Genomic DNA, 21,426 nt, shown 5'->3' with positions numbered 1-21,426 from the left:
ATGAGCTGCTTATATATTCTGGAGATCAAGCCTTTGTCGGTTTCACTTGCAAAAATTTTCTCCCATTCCGTAGGTTTTCTTCTTATTTTATTTCTGGTTTCCTTTGCTGTGCAGAAGCTTGTAAGTTTCATTAGGTCCCATTTGTTTATTCTTGCTTTTATTTCTTCTAGGAGAAAATTTTTGAAATGTATGTCAGATAATGTTTTGCCTATGTTTTCCTCTAGGAGGTTTATTGTATCTTGTCTTATGTTTAAGTCTTTAATCCATTTTGAGTTGATTTTTGTATATGGTGTAAGGGAGTGTTCTAGCTTCATTGTTTTACATTCTGCTGTCCAGTTTTCCCAACACCATTTGCTGAAGAGACTGTCTTTATTCCAATGTCTATTCTTGCCTCCTTTGTCAAAGATGAGTTGACCAAAAGTTTGTGGGTTCATTTCTGGGCTCTCTATTCTGTTCCATTGGTCTATATGTCTGTTTTGGTACCAATACCATGCTGTCTTGATGACTGTAGCTCTATAGTATTGTCTGAAGTCTGGGAGAGTTATTCCTCCAGCCTCTTTCTTTCTCTTCAGTAATGCTTTGGCAATTCTAGGTCTTTGATGGTTCCATATGAATTTTATTATGATTTTTTCTAGTTCTGTGAAAAAAAAGCCACGACTTTTGTTTTGCTCTAAGACTTTCGTGTTTATATTTTTAATTTTATATGTGGCATAAAGTAGGAAAGCAGATTAGATTCTTTCTAAAAAGTTTGTAATTGTACCAACTTATTAAATTGAGGAGTCTTTTTTTTTTTTTTTGACCAATTGGAAATACCACCTTTATTAAACAATTTCTAATATGATTTGAGTGCTTATTATATATCTGATAACTGCAGTAGGCCCTTCACTTGTACTAATTAATTTAATCTCATTTTAATCATCACAGTAATGCTGATAGGTAGATTCTAGTGTGTGGCCATTTTATCGATGAGAAAACTATGACACAGAGAGGTTAAGTAAATAACCAATAGTCACACAGCTTTAAGTGGCAGAGCTCTAGGATTTAAATTTAGAGTCTGTCTCCAAATCATGTTAACCACTAAGCCTTACTACTTCTCATGTCTATTTCCCATTTTAAATTGGATCAACTTCTGGACTCTATTCTGTTCTTTTTAATCTGCCTTTATATATCTAGGACTAAACTGTTCTAATTGTGATGGCTTAATTCACTTTAATATCTAAGAGATTTTTTTCCAGATTTGTTCTCACTAATCTTGTATACTTATTTTTCTAGATGCATTTTATTTTCAAGGGTATGTTTGTTTTAAACTACTGTTTAAAAGGTCTTAGAGAAGACCTTGTTCATTTATTCATCACTGAAAGAAATGGACAATAACCTAAGAACCTAGGAAGTAGATCATTGGAATTTTTTAACACTTTATATTTACCTTTTTATAACTTCTGTTAATTTTGATATTTATTGTTATTCTATATTAAGTCCCTATATCAGGACACTTTGCCAAACAGGATTGTTACTGGACAAAGAAAAGTTTTATTTTTTATGCATCTGTGTATGAGATGCTCCACCACGTTTTGGTAAAAGGGACATTTTGAAAATCATATTTGGAGCTCGTAAAGAGTATTTGGAGCCCCAGGGCTGGTACTGCCACTGGGCCAGCTGAGTCTCTCCTGAAACCCACCCTAGGTGCGAAAGCTGTAGTGTAAAACACAATCTGAAAGTAATCAGATTGGCTGAAGATAACTACAGAGTAAAATGTAAAATTTGAATGTTTTGGGGGAGGGTGGATGTTTGAAAGAGAGTAAGAAGTGTTGTTTCTTTTTTTTTTTTTTAATGGAATTAGAAAGATACTCCGCTGTCTTATACTTTCGTATTCCTTTGATATCTTACGTTCTTAGGAATCTGGCTCCTTGATATTTTGCAACCCTTCCAGTTTTGTGAGCCGTATTTGCATATCTTATCATTCTCTGCGATGTGTCTGGTTCTAGGAGTGTGAACAGGGAGACCAAGGTGAAGTTTGTGCACACCTCCGTCCATGGCGTGGGGCATGATTTCGTGCAGTCGGCTTTTAAAGCTTTTGACTTTGCTCCTCCTGAGGCCGTTCCCGAACAGAAGGATCCTGATCCTGAGTTCCCGACAGTGAAATACCCGAATCCCGAAGAGGGTAAAGGTGTCTTGGTAACTGATTTTTTTTTTCAATTATCAAATTTACCTTTTATATTCAAAACTATTACTATCAAGTAAAATGAGTTTTTATGCGTTACCATTGTGCTGAACAAAAAAGTAATTTCATCATTGGAAATATTTATAGTTATTAGTCATCTGTTTCTTAGAGGAACTTTCAAATCAGATGCCTTGGCATCAGGATGTGAGAGCTGAAATTGCTTGCAAATTTAAAATGATGCTTTACATTCAGTTTAATTAATTTAATTTTTATTTAATTTACTGTACTTCTTAATGCCAAAAAGGAGCACTAATAGAATGGAGATTCGGGTAGTGTATAGCTCAGTGGTAGAGTGCATGCTGAGCGTACACAAGGAACTTGGTTCAATCCCCAGTTCCTCCATTTAAAAAAAAAAAAAAGAATGAAGGTTCGTCACATGATTTTTACTCCTTAATTGATATTTTTCTGGTATGAAGAAGTACTGTTTAAATTATGGTTCTTTTAACCTTTTTAAAGGTTAGGGTTACAATGATATTCAGAGAGTCGGTTTATTTTGGTTTGTCTGTGAGGTTGATCACACAGCCAGGCCTGGAAATACCAGTCCAGCCACACCCGCGCTCTCAGATGTGGGGCGGATCCCACGGGCATGTGTGGGTCATGTGTTGATGCGCCCTTCATCTGACCTCTGACTTAGGAAGTAATATGTGACCAGCCAAGACCAGCTCCAGAAAAAAAAAAAAAATGCAGCCTTGGTTTGGGGAAAGTCTTCTTCTAGTGCTTAACGAACTGAACTGAGTTTTTAAAGACTGCAGTGTCCTCTATTCTCAATTGGAGTGATCTTTCCTCTCCTTACTCTGTTTCAGACTTTATCTTTTGCTTTGGCTGACAAAACCAAGGCCAAAATCGTTTTAGCAAACGACCCAGATGCTGATAGACTTGCTGTGGCTGAAAAGCAAGACAGGTACGATTAATTGTGATTACCTAGATAATGGAAAATATGAAAGGTGACATCTTCCATCTTCGGCAGTAAAATGTTTCTGGAGAGACCAGACCTATTTGGAAATGGTTTGCGTTTATTTTGCAAGCGATCATCTCACTGAACATCTGTCAGGTCCTCTGACATAGAGCGAGTCCTGATCCGGGGCCCACACAATCAGCAAGCACAATACAGAGTAAAGCAGCCCAGTATGTGTTTGGAATTGAAATGATCATTTGTTATCTCCCCATTTTATCATTGTTTTTATTATAATTAATGACTCAGTGCTTAATGAGGGCCGAGTACTTTGTTTGGTGCTGACTTTACAGTTCAGTATTTGCTGAAGGGTTTGGTTAAGGAGTGGGCCCTTCAAAGCCATGTTGAATTTGGGTTGAGACCAGAGATGTATCCTGGGGTTGCTGACAGTTCAGGATGAGAGTGACTGGAGTTTGTACAGAGCAGTGATAAGTAAGGGGGAACGTTGAACGGTAAGCAGCGTCCAAGCAGTTTTGGGTGTCAAACAGCCTGTGTGATTTTAGGAGGCAGTGGGATACCCTCAAAGGGCTAGGATTTTAGATTATGACAAAACAGATTCAATTCTATATTGGTTTTTAGAAATTTAAGCTAAAGTGATACATGCTGAAGTGAGATGCACTTGTAGCTGCCTGGACTGCAGACAGGAGCAAACCCCAGGCCTGGGCTCCGGGTCCTGACTGTTTTCACACCGCACTTGACTGTAAGGACTGCCGCGCAGTCACTGAGAATCAGCAGAAAGCTGAGCTACGCAAACTATTACACTTGGGTGCATCTTGCCAGCATACTTCAGTTATGTTTAAAACCAACACCTTTGCCAATGAGTAAGATAAAAGTGTTTCTGTGTCATCACTGCCCTTCAGAGATAGGCTGTTTGTCTAGACAAACTGGCTGAGACACAGTAGTTGTTCAAATGTTTGTGGAGTGGCAGTCACACTTCTGGCCAGATGTTTAAACAAGAATAACAAGAACAGCTTCACAGGGGCTGCTTTGAGCCTTGTTTGGCTTAACTGTTCTGTCCTGGTAACTTCCAGCGTCTCTCTTAAAAGATCACTGCCATGCAGAGGTTGTTTTTTCTTTCAGTGGTGAATGGAGAGTGTTTTCAGGCAATGAGTTGGGGGCCCTCTTGGGCTGGTGGCTCTTTACTTCTTGGAAAGAGAAGAACCAAGATCACAGTGCCCTCAAAGACACGTACATGTTGTCCAGCACCGTCTCCTCAAAAATCCTGCGGGCCATTGCCTTAAAGGAGGGTTTTCACTTCGAGGTAAGGTCTTTGTGAGACTTGCTCTCTTCCCTTTTTTTGCTCTGTAAAAGGTGTAAGGCATTTCTTTCTCTTTTGGATTATCCTTTTAGGAAACATTAACTGGCTTTAAGTGGATGGGAAACCGAGCCAAACAACTAATAGACCAGGGGAAAAATGTCTTATTTGCATTTGAAGAAGCTATTGGTAAGAGTTGACATCATGATCATGGAATCAGCTAATTTACAGAATGCAAATAAACGGGCAAAAATTTGGATTTGGGTTTGGGTTCAAAAGATTAACAGTGAAATGAGAGCACACAGTTTGCTTTGCTTCTGTGACGCTCAGCAAGTGTTGAATTGTCCCACCCCAGATTTGGTGTTGCAGATTTTTTTTCAGCTGAAAAAAAAATAGATCTCACAGATAACCAAGCCATTTATGTAAGGAAGTGAATCCTTTCCCTGGATGACTAAGAACAGTGATGTTCTATACATGGCGGCTAGTAGCTTCGGAAGCCTCATATTTGGAGAGTTGTGAGATTCCTCACTATGGTGTTGATACCCAGTCCGAATATAGTTCACTTATAGTACACACACACACACACACACACACTCACACACGGAGAATTCTCTGCAGAGATCTGTCCAGAAAAAAGGAGAATGCACGGTTGTGGGACTTTGATCAGAGTGATTGTCACCTGAAAGACCCAGCCAGGATGACGGAAAAACACTTGTCTTGAATGATCACTATAAATGAGCAGAAAGGAGAGCTAGCAATAGAAACTTGAAATGCAAATGTTTGTGCTGGAGATAATTTTAACTCTTTGTTTAGTAAAAGTTACTGTGCATCATGCTCATTATACAACACGTATCTCGCTGGTTTAAACGTTCCCTGCAGCACAGACATGAGCACATCAACTGAACTAATTCATTGAATGAAGTGCAGTAGCTCAGCTTTTGCTCTTTTGTTGTCAAAACTGGCAGTCTGGTCTTTCTGTAGCTTTGTTATTTAAAACAAATATTTTCTTACATTTGTTTATCAAATATTTACTGTATATCACTTATACAGTGACTCTGAAAGAAATGGAGAACACTGACCTTAGCCTACAGCAATTTATATAGATCTGGTTAGAAACCACACAAGAGAGTATGGGCTCAGTGTCAAGGTGAATAATGAAACTCGCAAGAACTGTGAGGATTCAGAGAAGACAGAATACAGATTGACTAGAACCATTGGAAACAATTTTGTGTGAGCTGGAGCGATTTGGGCTAGACCTGGAAAATGTGCACAATTTGACAAGGAGGGAGACTCCTTACAGGTTATTCAACAAATAATTCTTTTTTTCTTTTCTTTTTTTAAATTAAAGCATAGTTGAATTACAATATTATATTAGTTTCAGGTGTACAACATAGTGGTTCAATATTTTTATAGATTATACTCCATTTCTAGTTATAAAATAATGGCTATATTCCCTGTGCTGTACAATACATCCTTGTATCTTATTTATTTTATACATAGTAGTTTATACCTCAACAAATACTTCTTGAAGGCCTGCTATGCACTAGGCACTGGGCTAGATTCTCAAATATCATGGTGGTGAATGAGAAGCATCTACGTACTGTGCAGCCTCTTGGGCAGTAGGCAGGATGCACGTAGACGTGTGCATACGTAGTGTGTAAAGGGACCTGCTCCTCACTGTGTGTGTCTCTGCAGGATACATGTGCTGCCCTTTTGTTCTGGACAAAGATGGAGTCAGTGCTGCCGTCATAACTGCAGAGTTGGCTAGCTTTCTAGCAACCAAGAATTTGTCTTTGTCTCAGCAGCTAAAGGCCATTTATATAGAGTAAGTTTCTATTAATGCTGTTTAATTGGAGTAAGCTTTTTATCCATTTCAGATGTACAACATTATGGCTCAGTATACGTCTACATTGTGAAATGATCACAGTAAAGTTAACATGCATCGTCACACATAGTACTATTTTATAATGCTTTGCTCTGTCCTTGTGCATGAGATACTGATGTTCTTTCTGATGCTCTTACTTTAGTTACGAATTCTATTTCTTATGAGAACTAGATAAGAGATCATCTTTTCCTTTTGATACCTAATCACTTAATAGTAATTACCGTTCATGATGACATTAATCCTTAACAAATGAGAAAATTAGTTGCAGAAATGGCTAATGGAAGAATGCGATTTTAAGTGTCTAATGTCAAAAAAGACTAAATGTGTTCATGAAACGTCTGTTTAGTCTTTATAGCAATTACTCAGCTCTGCCTTTGTAGTGCAGAAGCAGCCAGACTCAACACGTAAGGTAATGATGTGGCTATTCCACTAATAAAACTTTTACTCAGAAACACTGGCTGAGGGTCAGGCAACAGTTCAGCAATCCCTGGGGTAGATAGTTGGACCTCTTTTTTTTAATCCTAAATTATTCCTTTGAAACTCGTCATGGTTATTTGTGTCATTTATTTTAGAGTATACTGGTTGATGACATGTTCAGTGTACACTGTGCAGAATTCTTTGTTCCTTGTTTTGCATGTAATTGTATTTGTATTGATAGGTATGGCTACCATATTACCAAAGCTTCATATTTTATCTGTCATGATCAAGGCACTGTTAAAAAATTATTTGAAAACCTTAGAAACTACGATGGGAAGAATAATTATCCAAAAACTTGTGGCAAATTTGAAATTTCTGGCATTAGGGACCTTACAACTGGCTATGATGATAGCCAACCTGATAAAAAAGCTGTAAGTAATGTCTTTCATCAATTAAACTCTTTTTTTATTTACCTTTTATTACACTTTGAATAGCTCAACTTATTTAATCATATAATTAATTGAAGCTGGTTTTAATCATATAATTAACTGAAGCTGGTTCTTAAGAGTTATTATAAATAAGATGTCAAATTATATAGATATTTAAAAACCATGGACTGAAACTGAAGAGGTTCTTTCTCACTAGTCATCGAGGCCAGTACTGTCATTTAACACATCAGGAAACCGATACGGTTGGCCCTTGATATCCGTGGGTTTAGTATCCACGGGTTTCACATCCGCGGATACTGAGGGTCAATTTTACTGTGATATTTTATATAAGGCACTTGAGCATCCATGGATTTTGTTGAGCACCATCATCCCTTCATTCAGGAACTGGTGGGGGCCTGCTGTGTGTTGCCTACAGGGGTATGGACGCCATACTCACTCAGTCCTTTCCGTGCAACTTACTTTGTTCTCTATGGGAAGATAGTGGGAACTTCCTGCTAAACTTTGGGTTCTAGAAGTTCAGCCATGTGCTTTAGTATGGGTCTCTTTTCATTCATTTCTTTGGACACTTGGTTTGTCTTTGTTGGTCAGTGGAGTCATTTCTTTTGGTTCTGAGAAGTTTTCTTAATTTTATATTGAAGGAGGCTGGATGGTTGTACTTCAAGCATTTTCTGTTCTCCCCTTCTCGACAAGTTCTTAGATGCTGACTCTTCAGGAGCGATGTTCTACTTTCTGTGTTTCTTTCTTCCCTCTGTCCATCTGTATCTTCTTTTCCTACTTTTGGGGAGATGACCTCAACAGTAACTTTCAGTGCTTCTGTTGGCTATGTCAGCTCTTTTTCTCTAATTTATTAAAAATAACATCCCATTCTTGTTTCATGTATATCATATCTTATCTCTTAAGGATATTAATTATAGCTTTTTTAAAAGGCAGATCTTTTTTCCTCTGTACTGTCTTTATATATATTATTGTTATTGTTATTATTATGATGATGTTGGTTTGGACTTTGTCTTTTGTCTTCCCCAAAGTCTGTTAATCCTTAATTGTACTTTGGGCCCTAAAAAACTGGTTGGAGTCTCTTTATACATGTGGAAGGCATTGCCAAAGCATTGACCACACTTCACTCTAGGGAGATTGTATTTGGGGAGAGAGGATCTGGGGAAGCCTCAGTCTCACCCTAAGCTCCTGCCCAAGGGCTATAAGTTGGGATGCTGAGGTCCCAGAAGTAATGGAGAGGTGCTGCAGGCCGGAGGGGAGGGCTGCGAGCACTCAGTGTGGACTCTGACTTAGTCTCAGTTTTCTCCATGCCCTGCCCTCCATGGTGCCATGTCACCAACTCCTGAGCCCTTCTGGTTCAGTTACACCAGGGATTTAAACCGTCTCCTGATGAGGTAGTTGCCTGACCGTGTGGGCAGAGGGTGAGGATCTGGGAGGGTCTAATAGCTCCTTTCAAATACTACCTTTGTCTCACCCCTGCAGTACTGGGTGCCCCAGGTGGTGAGCTTTGCAGGCTCTGCAGAGCATGCTGACTCGGTTCTGTCTGCCTGCCACCAGGGCTCCGCTCTTGTCCCGTGTTCCATTAGGTCATTTCCCTCTGGTTTCTGACTTCCACGATTGGTTGGCAGCTCTGTCAGCTGCTGTTACCTCTTTGCACTTGTGTGTTTTTTGTTTTCTAATGCCTCAGTCATTTCAGTGGGGTTTGGAAAGCAATCAGTACATCTTCTAGAAGCTCTTGACAGTGAAATAAGTCTAATGTTTTGTGTGGTTTTGGTAATGCATTATTAATCTGTTTTAAGCAATTTTTTGGTGAAATGTGTTTCAATTTTAGTAAACCTTATGTAACTTCAGTAGAACTAGGGAGGTAAAATGCTAGTGTACAGAGTTACTTAATTTTCACAAATTGCCTTATCATCATTATTATTATTCATTTATTTCATTTATATGGAGTACATTTTCTGTTTTCCTCAAAAATGTTCTCTTCAAACCAGTGTATTTGTTTTGCATTTACTTTCTTGCTTATCCAGGGGGAAATATCGCTTAGGTGAGAGCAGCTTATGTTACTGCTTAAAGTTATGACATGTGTAAATTAATTCCTAGGTTCTCCCTACCAGTAAACGCAGCCAAATGATCACCTTTACCTTTGCTAATGGAGGCGTGGCCACCATTCGGACCAGTGGGACAGAGCCCAAAATCAAGTACTATTCAGAATTGTGCGCCCCCCCTGGAAATAGGTATGCTATGGATGGCAGCCACTGTGATTTTTATTCCCTAAACTTCCTAAAATCAACACTAAGTAAAATATTTCATCTTTCCAATATGTGGTTTAATTAGGAATGTTGTTTCAGAACCTGCCACGGTATTGTGATATTAACAGCTGCTTGAAGTGTCCAGGGACAAGAGAGCTTACTTCCTGCTTAACTACTTCCTTCTCTCCTAACTTTCCTTGTACGGGAAAATTTAATTCTTGATTTCAGTAATAGTCATAAAATTTCCTTTTTAAGTACTTTTTATTTGAGGCTAGCAACAATGAGATTTTCTCTTTCTCTCTGCATCTCTGATACAATAATTTAAACTCCATTATCTTGGAGCACCTCTTGTGTGTAAGTCATGCCAGGTCCTGGGGCAGATAAAGACCCACGTGAGAAAGAGCCCTTGACACCAAAGGGCTGATGGTCTGCTAGCTTCAGTGTCATGTTTTGTCACCTTGGTAAAGGGTTTGAGTCGGTCCTTTCCAACACCTGTAACATTTTGAACTTTGCCAGCCGTCTACATGTAGTTAGCACATGTAAATGTGATGTTGCATACCTATTTAACACTCACTTAACTAACACTTCTGTATGTAGAATACAGTTAAGAAAACAGGAAATTTTTTTAAAGATGAATTAAGTCAGCGCTGTCCAACAGAAATAAATGTAAGCTCCATATAAAACAAAAAATGTAAGCCCCATATGCAATTTGAAATTTTCTCCTACATAAGTTTAAATAGTGAAAAGAAAGAGGTATAAATAATTTTAATAATACATTTAACTTGGTATATTAAATATTAACATTACAACTAAGTGTGTTAAATATTAACATAACATGTAGTCATTATAAAAATTATTAATGAGTTTTTAATTGAAGTATAGTTGATTTACAACGTTGTATTAGTTTCAGGTGTACAACAAAGTGGTTCAGTTATACATTATGTATATATATATACTTTTTCAGACTCTTTTCCATTATAGGTTATTGCAAGATATTGAATATAGTTCCCTACTGTAGGTCTTTGTTGTTTATCTGTTTTATATGTAGGAGTGTGTATAAATTAATCCCAAACTCCTAATTTCTGCACCCCCCCCCCATTATCCTCTTTGGTAACCATACATTTGTTTTCATTGTTACTGGTTTGTAAATAAATTCATATTTTAGATTCCACATATAAGTGATATCATATTGATACTTGTCTTTGTCTGACTTACTTCACTTAATATGGTAATCTCTAGGTCCATCCATGTTGCTGCTAAAAGCATGATTTCATTCCTTTTTATGGCTGAATAATATTCCATTGTGTATGTATATATACACACACACACACATACACACACCATGTCTTTATCCAGTCATCTGTTTTTGGACATTTAGGCTTGGCTGTTGTAGATAGTGCTGCGATGAACATTGAGGTGCATGTGTCTTTTCAAATTAGAGTTTTCTCTGGATATATGCCCAGACATGGGATTGCTGGATCATGTGGTAACTCAATCTTTAGTTTTTTTAAGGAACCTCCATACTGTTCTCTGTAGTAGCTGCACCAATTTACATTCCCACCAGCTGTATAGGAGAGTCCCCTTTTCTATCAATGAGATATTTTAAATTCTTTTTTTCTCACTAATTCTTCAAAATCTGTATAGTATTTTATACTTACCACATATCTCAAATTCAAATGCTATTTTTTTTTTGGAAATACTTGATCTGTATTTAGATTTCATAAAACTTAGATAAATTTCATAAAAAAGTAGATTTTGACACCCAAGTTGTTGCAAACATACCCAGGTTTTCCAATACTGAATCAAGTACCAGTTTTAAAATTTGAATTTCAATTAATTAAACTGAAATGAAATTAAAAATTCAGTTCCTCAGTTATACTAGCCTCATTTCAAGTGCACCATATCCGTGTGTGGCTAACGGCAGCTGTAGCAGACAGCGCAGGTCTGGGGTTCTAGCAACACGTACGCACCAAAGCTTTGTTCACAGGGTTTTCTAGCTTATGAATCACATTTACACTATGTGCAAATAAGAGCAGAGGAAAATTTCTGAGCATCTTAAATCAGCAAGCCAACAGCGGATTAAATGTAGTAGATTAGAGGGGCAGGGAAGACTTGTTGCAGTTGGCCTTTCCTCAGGCAGGGAGAAGTCAGTGCTGTTAGCAAAGCAAGAAATATTAAAACAGAACAAAAACTACAAAACACGGATACAAGAACTCAGAGTGTTCACCTCCAGGGGAGTTTATCATAAAGGAAATAGCAATCCACACCCAAATGGGCCCTGAATTTTCTTCTGAATAAGAGCTCCATTCCAACAGTCATGATTGTGGCTCTCAGACAGCATGATATTCAGATAGTATATTTAAGAAGTCATGGGACTGTGTAATGTATTTCATCACAGATTCCCATTCAATACTTTTTTGTGCTTAAAAGACAAAAACTCAACTATTAAGCCACTTGAATAAACCCATAAAAGAGCTTGTTTTCTAAGCATTCTGGATCACCGATATTTTATTGTAATATTGTGCAAGTATCAGTGTTTCCATGTGTGTTATATAATAAGCTATTTACTCTTACATTGAGTATGACTTTCCATAAATATTTCTTTGTAATTCTCATTCTCACTTATGTTTTCATATTTCTGTGCCTCATTCTTTTGAAAACAAATGGACATGAGTCCAACTTAAAAGATCTCTTTTCTCTGTATCTTTGTTTTTTCCTCTTTGTTATCCTGTGAAAATATTTCGGAAAACTTTCCTTTATAATAACAACATAGCTTACTTTTTAAGGATCTATGGTATTTGCATTTTTCACATGGATTTAGATTCAAATATTAATTTATAAATTGCTGAAAGCACTTTGAAAATTTGTCCTTTTATTATATTCATTGAAATGTTGCTCCCAGTGATTAAATGGGACATTAGGCCCTATGTCGGTCCACGGATGTGTCATCAGGGCTCAAGACATCAGCATACCTAACGCGTGACAGCAGTAAAGCCATGGTTCAGGTTTTTCTTATTTTCCAATGACCTTAAATATTATTAACATATTTTATATCATGAATTTCATTCATTCATAGAAGTCCACACTACTAATCCTTTAGAATGGAAAATCCTTTTCAAATATAAGTAGTTTTAAAAAAATATTTTTTGCTGGGGTTGATGTCTTTAGTTTCATCCAACTTTTTATTGTGAAAAATGTCAGGCCTGTAGAAATGTAGAAATAATGCGGTGAATACCCACATACCCAACACTTAGACTAGGGGTAGGGAAACTTTTTCTGTGAAGAGTCAGATGGTAACTGTTTTAGGGTTTGCAGACCATATGGTCCTTGCTGGAACCACTCAGCTCTGCTGTTGTAGCAGGAAGGCAGCCACAGACATGAAAGAATGAGTGTGGCTGTGTCCCAATAAAACTTTATTTACAAAAGCAGGCCACACACCATAGTTTGCCTCCCCCAACCTGGTCTCAGCAATTGCTGACATTTTTCAATATTTGCTCTCCTCACCATATATATTATAGATTTGGGTTTGTTTTTTTGTTTGTTTTCTGAGCCATTTGAAAGTAAGTCATAGGCTTCAGTACTCATCTCCTAAGAACAAGGATGTTCTTCTACTATAAAATTTAGGTAATAATTATATCAGGCAGGGTTCTAATAAAGAAACAAAACCAGCAGGAGATACAAAGTAAATTCATTGATGAGTTTTACTGTTATGTATATTGGGTTTTTAAAAAAAAAAGTAATTTTAGTTAAGTGCTTTCCTCAGAACTGTTATTTTCTTCAAAGCATATTTATGGAGAAGGGGGAAAAGACCTGTGTGATTCATATATATTTATGAAGCATAATTACTTTATATGTTACCATTGGGGATAAAAAATAATTACAATGATAGCTACATTTATTGAGGTTTTTGGGCCAGGTTCTGTGCTAATTGCTTTATATAATTTATCTCAACCTATACAACAACTCTCTTGAGAAGATAAAGACTTTATCTCAGTTTTACAAATGAAGAATCTGGGACTTTGAGAAGCTAAGTCACTTGCCCAAGGGCACACAGGCAGTAAGAAGTAGTCAAGCCAGAATTAATGTTGATAATAAAACGATTGTTTTAGTGGTACTGGTTAACTATTACAGTACAAAAATGATCTTAATGATTTACAGGGATTGCCCTTTCCATTAAAATTGAGTTTGTATATATTAAAGATGGTGAAGTATGAAGTAATGAAAGTTTGAATGGAAGGAGTTAGTATTTTCATTCAGCTTTTTGATTTTAGGTATCATAGTAACTCACATCACACTAGTAGCCTAATGAATTAGACACCTCCCTCACTACCAGTCTGTTTTATTCCAATTGTTTGCATATAAATGAATGTTTTCCACATGCTTGAGAACTTGATTTCCTTAAAGGAGTCTAGCCCCCTAGATTTTTGTTTATACAGATTTTGTTATATAGATTTTTGTTCCTGAGATAGAATAAAAAAGATAAACAGGGAGTCTGAGTTCCAGCTGAGTGACCAGCAAGCCCACTAGGAGGCTCCCCATCTCCGTCCTAGGAAGGCCTTACCAGGAGCTGTCGCCTAGGTTCCAGTAGTCGAAGACAAACAGGGTCAGGAATGGGGAGGGGATAGCTCAGTGGTAGAGTACATGCTTAGCATGCACGAGGCCCTGGGTTCAAGCCCCAGGACTTCCAGTAAAAATAAATAAATACATAAGCCTAATGACACTCCCACCACCACCAAAACAAACAAACAAACAACAGGATCAGGAACATCCGTATCCTGGGAGACCGAGGACACACTGGGGATGTCATTTGTAAAAGTTTAGCAGGATTTAATGACACCTGGAGTCGTGAAAATTGTCTCAGCTCTGTTAGGTATAGACATTGCAGAGCTTTTACAGATGCCAGGCCACAAATTGTGTTTCTTAAAAATTCTTACGAGAAGTGCAAAGGGATGGTTTTGTTTATAGTACTTTGGGGAGAATAATATTGTTTCATGGGGCTTTTTGTCCGCGTCACCAGATACATTCCCATGCTTAAGTAGTTGGAGTTTTGTCTGATTTAGCCCTCCACTCAAGGTTAAATATCAATGCTACTTGGTCTGTGTGGGGAGTCTTTAAGCTTTGGAATAATCCACTGATCTGGAATTTCTTCCGCCTTATTTTGCAGTGATCCTGAGCAGCTGAAGAGAGAACTAAATGAACTAGTCAGTGCTATTGAAGAACATTTTTTCCAGCCACAAAAGTATAACCTGCAGCCAAAAGGAGAGTGAAATATCCCAGCCTTGGACATGATTGTGTTTACCTACAATGAAGCTGAGCTTGATTTCTTAAGCAGTATTTTCAAGGGCCAAATAATTTAAGCTATTGCTACAAGTATTTATATTTTTGTAATAGAACTACATTCCTCCTTGTTTTATGTTGGAACTTTAAGGCAAATAAAGAAAGATGACCAAATCTAATAAGCCAACATTCCTACTAAAAGGCTGAGCCTGAGCAGCATCTGAATTTTAAAAATGAAGATTTTAAAAATAACTTTCAAAAATATATCATAATTAATATACTTTCATTAGAATAAATACCAAATATGTTTCTTTTCTAAAATCCATTTTATGTATAATTGAAATAGCCAGAAGGCCTATACAGTTACTAAATTCTGGGCTGTCTTATCTAGGGTAGCCACTTTTACATATATGTATATTTACATTTTGATCATTTGCTTATAAAATTAGTGAATGAACAGATCAAATGTTGTGTTTAGGGAAAATACAATTTATAGGAACCTTTAAAGTGGAGCAGAAGATACTTTAAAAAGATAAGGTTTTTTGATTTAAAACTTTTTAGTTCTAATAATGCACCATTGTACATCATGTATGTGCTAGGGAAAAATAGCTTAACAATCTATGTTCAGTATGTTAACATTCCTTTTATCTCTTTAAATCTTGAATCAAACAGTTGGTTATGTGAAACTTGCAGAGTAGATTATTGCGGTTTTTTGCGTTAGCACAACTTAATGTAATTCTTAGTCCAAAGGCAGCAAGAAGTAACTGCAGTAACTACCTGACCTTGATTTTTCTTTTTGCCTTTTTGTCTTATGTTATCACACTGTAAAACCAGACTTTTCCAGGTTCATTATTTAATCCGTGCCTTCTACCCTCCTAACTGATGGCCTTATAACCTTCCAGAATGACGCCCACTGAGTACCCATGACCTAGGACCAAAGTGTTCTTTATATACTTTTTATATTGTATGTGATTTTTTTTTATTTTTCAAGGAAATGATTGCCCATTATTATTAACTTAAATGGTTATTAACAGTTTCAGAACGAGGAAAAATTACAGTACTATTGACAATTATGCTAATGTAAAGGAAAGAATATTTGTATACCCCACTGACACACCGTGTGCGCCCTCCCAGGACTCTTACATCTACAACATTCAGTATAGTCAGTCGGCTGCTTCGTTGTAGAAGCCATATTTATTTTTGTTTGATAATATCTTCTAGTCTTAAACTGTACTCTGGAAAAAAGAAATGTTAGATCTTTGGCCTTTCTCCAGACATTTTTTTTAGCACAAAAACTACCCCATGACAGAGTTTGTTTCTGGAAATGTGAAGGTGATTAAGACCCAGTCCTGCTTGATGGAGCTCAGGGTCTAACTGGGGGGCTAGTGAGTAACTAGAGTACAGATTCTGTAACAGAGTCATTTGCAAAGGACTCAGGCTTGAGAATTGTGAGAGAGGGATTCATTCTGCCCAGAGGAGTAACCAGCACCTGGAGATGGAGGGGAATGTCTTGTGGGCACAGAGCACAGCATTAGCAAAAGCCTAGAGGTGCTGGCACGTGTGGTGGGAGAGGGAGGAGGAGAGATGGTAAAAACGGAACCCAGATGTAAACTTCAGGGCCTGCGCCACTTCTCTGCCACTCACATGAGCCATTCAGTTGGACCTAGAGGAGAGCCTCCTGTATTTCTCACTATTTCTTCAACTTTTTCTTGTTATTATGGGAAGCAGGGTAGCAACATGTGGTGTGTAAAACTTGCAAGAGAAGGCCCCAGCATTCTATCTAATCTTGGTCCATTCTGAACCAGCTCTGTGACCATGGTCAGGTCACCTAACCTCTCGGTCTCAATTTTGTTATTTTTTAAAGACTTTGTTAATTTTGTAAGGTAGTTCTAGGTTCACAGAAAAATTGAGAGGAAGATACAGAGATTTCCCATATCCTCCCTTCCCCCGCACAGGCACAGCCTCCCCCCTTATCAACACCCCCCGACTAGAGTGGTGCATTTGTTACTACTGATGAACCTAAATTAACACGTTGTTATCCTCTAAACTCTGGAGACAAGAAAAAGGATCAGTGATTGCCAGGGCTTAAGGGGGAGGGAGGGATGAACAGGCAGAGCACAGAGGATTTTTATGTCAGTAAAAAAACTTTTATGTATGATACTGTAATAATGAATCCATGTCATTATACATTTGTCCTAATCCACAAAATGTACAACAGCAAGAGTGAACCGTAATGTAAACTATAGACTTTGCGTGATAATTTTGTCATTAGAATGAAGGATAATTTTGTCGTTAGAATGAAGAGATTTTACTAAATGGTCTCTGAGGCCAAGAATGAAGAGATTTTACTAAATGGTCTCTGAGGCCATTTCATGCTGCGGGTCTTTAAATTATATAAAAACCCATTAACGGAACCGTCAGCAATAATAAATTATTGGCAGTTCTCTTTGGTGTAATGCTTAACTAGCCCTCTTATAAGACCTAACATCTGAGATGGGAGAAAAACGCTTTGTACCAAAGAGACAGGCAGCCTTGAGTTCATAGCCCACCTTGCCTTGCAGCGCAAAGGGAGGAGGTGCTGAAATGGGGGCTGAGGAAGGCAGAGCCACGTGACATGCAGATGCCAGGGGAATGTTCTGTGGGGGCCTGACAGCGCTCTCTGCCTTCTCATCGCTAAACCTTTTTGGGAAAGACTGTCTGATTTGAATGTAGAGGTGGCAGCCCGTTGTCTCTTGGTGCCTAGAAAGAACACATCACAAGTTCATTCTGAGAGACTGACTTGCAGGAGGAAATAAATGCAGGCCATCCTGTATGGTTTTTTTATTCATGGTGTCCCTATGAAATAACAGCTGCTCTTTCCTTCAAGAAACATTGACAGTACCTCTCATTTTATCTCATCAATTTAAGTCAATCATCATGCTATTAAGGGAAGGTATTGTTATTTCATAACATTGGAAACATGGTTTTTAAAATAAATGCTTTAAGTGACGAAACAAATGTGTCTATCCTACTTTGAAGGGATTTTGAAAGAATGGCATCTAAATCGTATTTACAGTTTCTACTTCCTAGAAGACTGCCTCTTCAGAGCTATTTGTGCGTTCGCTCGTGTGTTCACTGACTGACTCATGCTTGAATTGTGCTATGAGCCAGGCACTTTTCTGGTACTGGTAATGAACATGCATTTGTGATCTCACAACTTAATCTGGCAGAGGAAATCCACATGGACACAGAAGATTGCTGCATTGCAGTCAGCAAGTATTTGAACTATGGGCAAGCAGTACTGTGATGTCTCCTCTTGGACTTGACTTTTTCAAGAACATCATATTCAAATTCCTAACCTTTTTGTTCAAAACCATTTGACTCTGGGAGGCTATTTGCATGCCATTTTCCTACATCATCCCTTGTTCCATCCTTGCTACAAGCATACTTACGGAGAGTAACTCAACTATGGAAAGCAAGACATCACAGACAGGAAGTTTAAAATAACATCACTTCTGAAAACTTGTCCATGTAATCAAGGGCAGTAACTGCTCAGATTCACTGGAAGAGAAACAGCTGTCTGGAGAGGTGAGGTGGCCCCTGACGTGAGTGCGTAATGACCAGGGTGGAGAGCAGTGTTGGGGGAACTGGTTTCTGGTGACCTGGCTTCCTTGCGTAGGTCCCTGAAGTGAAAGTTTGCGAAACAGCTAGCCACTTCCTGTTCACATCCAGTGAAAGCCACGTTGGTGTTTGGTGCAAATTTGGTTCAGAATTGACTTGGGGACACAAGACCCAAGAGCCAGCTCCAGGTCAGATTAAACATTTGAAACTATTTCAAAATAGCATCGTGCAACTTCCAAAGGGAAGCTAGGGTGCCAGTTTACAGAGATGACAAGGCCTGGTTGCATCCTTAAAGTGCATTGTTCTAAACTATTTCACCTTAACTATTTTTTTTTAATTTCTAGGTGGCAAGAGTGAGGTGTAGCTCCAGATCTAATAAGTGTTCCTAAAACATAAGTAAACTTTCGGTGGAGGCTTGAGGAAATTACCTCCTTTGCTGATTCAGCAGGCTTCCTTGTTATTTTTCCCTTCTGAACACTGTCAGTTCATTCCCTGAGGTGGAATCATCGACCCTCTGCCCTCTGAAAGCGTCTTTATGCTCGAGGCTGTAATGGCCCTAGTGTAGGACTAGACTTCCCTCCCGAGTTCCAACTCTGTATTAACACCTGCCTCCTAGGACTGTCCTACTCAGATATCCTCAAATCACGTTGAGTGTAGCCCAGCCCGAAATCACTTTTTCCTATTCAGTTAGTTCCCCTCCAGTCTTCTCTGGACACCACTCCAAAACACCTACACAGAACCTCCAATGACTTTACTATTTGACTTGCACCTTTTCCTTTTTAAACTTAGGGAGAATTTCAAACATACAAAGCCTAGTACAATGGCCCCCAAGTACCCGTCACTCAGCTATAGCAAATACTCCATTCACGGCTAATCCTGTTACATCTAAATCTCCCTTGGTCTCCGTCCATCTACAGGGCAATTCTGAAGCATGTCATCAGTTATCCAGTCAGTGTGCCAATCTCTCCATTTGTCTCATATGTGTTGTTTACTCTGCTTGAATCAGGGGTCAAATAGTATCCAGTTACTGCTCTTGGTTGACAGGTCTCTTAAAATCTCTCTTAATCTATAAATTCGTATTTTTTTCTTTTCCTTCTTAAATGTATTCCAAACAACCAAATGGTTTGTCCTGTAGGGTTTCCCACATTTTGAATTTTGCTGGCTGCCTCCTCATGGTGTGTTTCACATATTTCCCTATGCCTTACATGTCCTGTAAAGCGGTATGGAAGATGGAGAAGCGTGATCTGATACAGGTTTGAATTCTTTTGATAGGAGTTGGGGAGTGACGGCACTCCCACCATGTCTAGTTGTTTTCCAAGTCCCATGGACTAGTTACCATCTGTCAGTTTGCCCACTCCTGCTCTGTGCTGTATAATAAAAGGGGAATCAGGTAAATGGCAATAGGGCTTCATTAAAAAGAGGGATGAATCAGGGGGAGGGTATAGCTTAGTGGTAGAGTGCGTGCCTATCATGCACAAGGTCCTGGGTTCAATCCCCAGCACCTCCGCTAGAAAAATAAGTAACATCCGCCCCCAAAAAAGAGGGATGAATCAATGTATCCAGTGTCCTTACACAATCCTGCAAGACAGCTGGAGGCAGACCTCCCACAGGAGGGGGCGGTAGGAGCTGATGAGCTATTTCAGTCAGAACTCACTCATAGCTCACAGTAACCTTGATGACAGCTTACCCAATGCTCTTACAGAGCTCTCTTGGGCTCGGGGTGAGTTCAAAGAAAGGGATTTGATGCACTAGGTTCTTGGTGATTCCTTTTAATTGAATATTTGCTGGTTCTGGAACAAAATTACATTTTTGTGTCAAGTTATGAAGACCAACAATCGGAGAAATGTGAGCCAGGTGCAAGAATCCACAGAGAGCTGATGCAGGCTTTGCTTGAGTGGACCAACTGCATGGTGGATGTAAGCACAAGGCAGCGGAAAGAGGACCATCTCCCTTCAGACTGCATGTGCTCTGGTATGCAACCCCGAATGGGAACAAAAATCTTTGTTAAGATCTCAAGAGATTTAAATGAGGTTGAGTTCGTGTGGCTCTTTGAGAAGGATGGTCTCATTTGAGATCTACATCCTATGTCTCTTCAGAGAGTATGCATTTAGCAACTTCTGTGAGAAGGATGCTGGACAGAAAACTGTTAAATTACATGATGCCATGAAATTTGTTCTGGAGTACAGATTTCTGTGGCAAGCAACAAAAACCAATTTCACAAAATGAGATAAAGAAAAAGATTCTAAAAGAAGTCTGGGAAGTCACCTAGAGTTTGGTCGAGGGTGCTTATCATTTACTCTCTGCCATCAATATCATCTCGATCTTCAGTAACAGAAAAAAGATGAGAGAGTTCTGTTTCTTTGAGAATCACCAGTTAGCAACACAAGTCAAAGGCTGACTTGACTGATGAGTGGAAACTTAAATGAATAGAAAAATGCAGTTACAGTTGAATGGACTGAACTTGTGGAGAAAACAGACCCCAAGTTCGTGGCCAAAGTATCTGCTTTATTTGGGAGAATCTTACCTAGGCCATTTTCTGAATTTAGAAAAATCAAAAAGATGAAGAAGTTGAAATAGCCTGCATTTGCAAACAAATGGTTGCATACTAGACACTTCTGTTCTACATCTGCCTTTTACCCCCTAGTTAGAGGAAGGACCTTTAAGAGGTTTCCAATTTTTTGCTAACATAACATAGCAATGAATAATATTGTGTGTGTGTATAATTTTCCCTCTCATTCTAGTATAGGACAAACACTACTTTAACAGCTAACGTACATCCTTGTTGAAAGAATGGCAAGAGATGACGTTGGTAAGAACACCTCATAAACTGCAATGTGTTAAGTATTACTGTCTTTGGAAATGAACACATCAGATTAATAAACCATGTTTCATAATTGCCCATTCAGTGTTTGCAGCTCTGTTTTTAAAAAATCAGTATCTTTTTGCTGCCCTCATTTCCCAGATGGTGACAGTAATTTTTAAAAGGAAAAAAAACAAAAACAAAAACAAAAACAACGGTATCATTTCTAGGATGTGCCAGCTACAATTCACTGGGTTCCGGTTATGGGCTCTAAAGCCAGACCACCTGACTTTCAATTCCAACTCCCTTACTTTCTAACTATGTGAT

At 38.4% G+C, this 21,426-nt stretch overlaps 1 protein-coding gene and 1 non-coding gene across 4 annotated transcripts in view; both read left to right on the top strand.

Annotated features, from left to right (window-relative positions):
* PGM2 (phosphoglucomutase 2) overlaps positions 1 to 17,696 on the top strand; it is a 34,445-nt gene extending 16,749 nt beyond the window's left edge. For 2 of the 3 annotated variants that reach the window (XM_074349379.1, XM_074349374.1), the window contains 8 exons: positions 1,986 to 2,175; positions 3,025 to 3,122; positions 4,254 to 4,434; positions 4,524 to 4,617; positions 6,124 to 6,253; positions 6,972 to 7,161; positions 9,274 to 9,407; positions 14,587 to 17,696. In XM_074349379.1, coding sequence (XP_074205480.1) covers positions 1,986 to 2,175; positions 3,025 to 3,122; positions 4,254 to 4,434; positions 4,524 to 4,617; positions 6,124 to 6,253; positions 6,972 to 7,161; positions 9,274 to 9,407; positions 14,587 to 14,689 — 1,120 coding nt within the window. In that variant the 3' untranslated portion in view covers positions 14,690 to 17,696. The remainder of the gene's footprint in view (positions 1 to 1,985; positions 2,176 to 3,024; positions 3,123 to 4,253; positions 4,435 to 4,523; positions 4,618 to 6,123; positions 6,254 to 6,971; positions 7,162 to 9,273; positions 9,408 to 14,586) is intronic. The other variant, XR_012501276.1, reaches the window with a different exon arrangement.
* Positions 17,697 to 19,733: 2,037 nt separating this feature from the next.
* TRNAD-AUC (transfer RNA aspartic acid (anticodon AUC)) lies at positions 19,734 to 19,806 on the top strand. The gene has a single exon. It is a non-coding gene; the product is annotated as a tRNA-Asp (tRNA).
* The last annotated feature ends 1,620 nt before the right edge of the window (positions 19,807 to 21,426 follow it).

The sequence above is a fragment of the Camelus bactrianus genome, chromosome 2 (assembly GCF_048773025.1).
Source record: "Camelus bactrianus isolate YW-2024 breed Bactrian camel chromosome 2, ASM4877302v1, whole genome shotgun sequence".
Classification (NCBI taxonomy): domain Eukaryota; kingdom Metazoa; phylum Chordata; class Mammalia; order Artiodactyla; family Camelidae; genus Camelus; species Camelus bactrianus.
The sequence above is the reverse complement of the archived record's forward strand: the minus strand, read 5'-3'. Positions and strand labels throughout refer to the sequence as shown.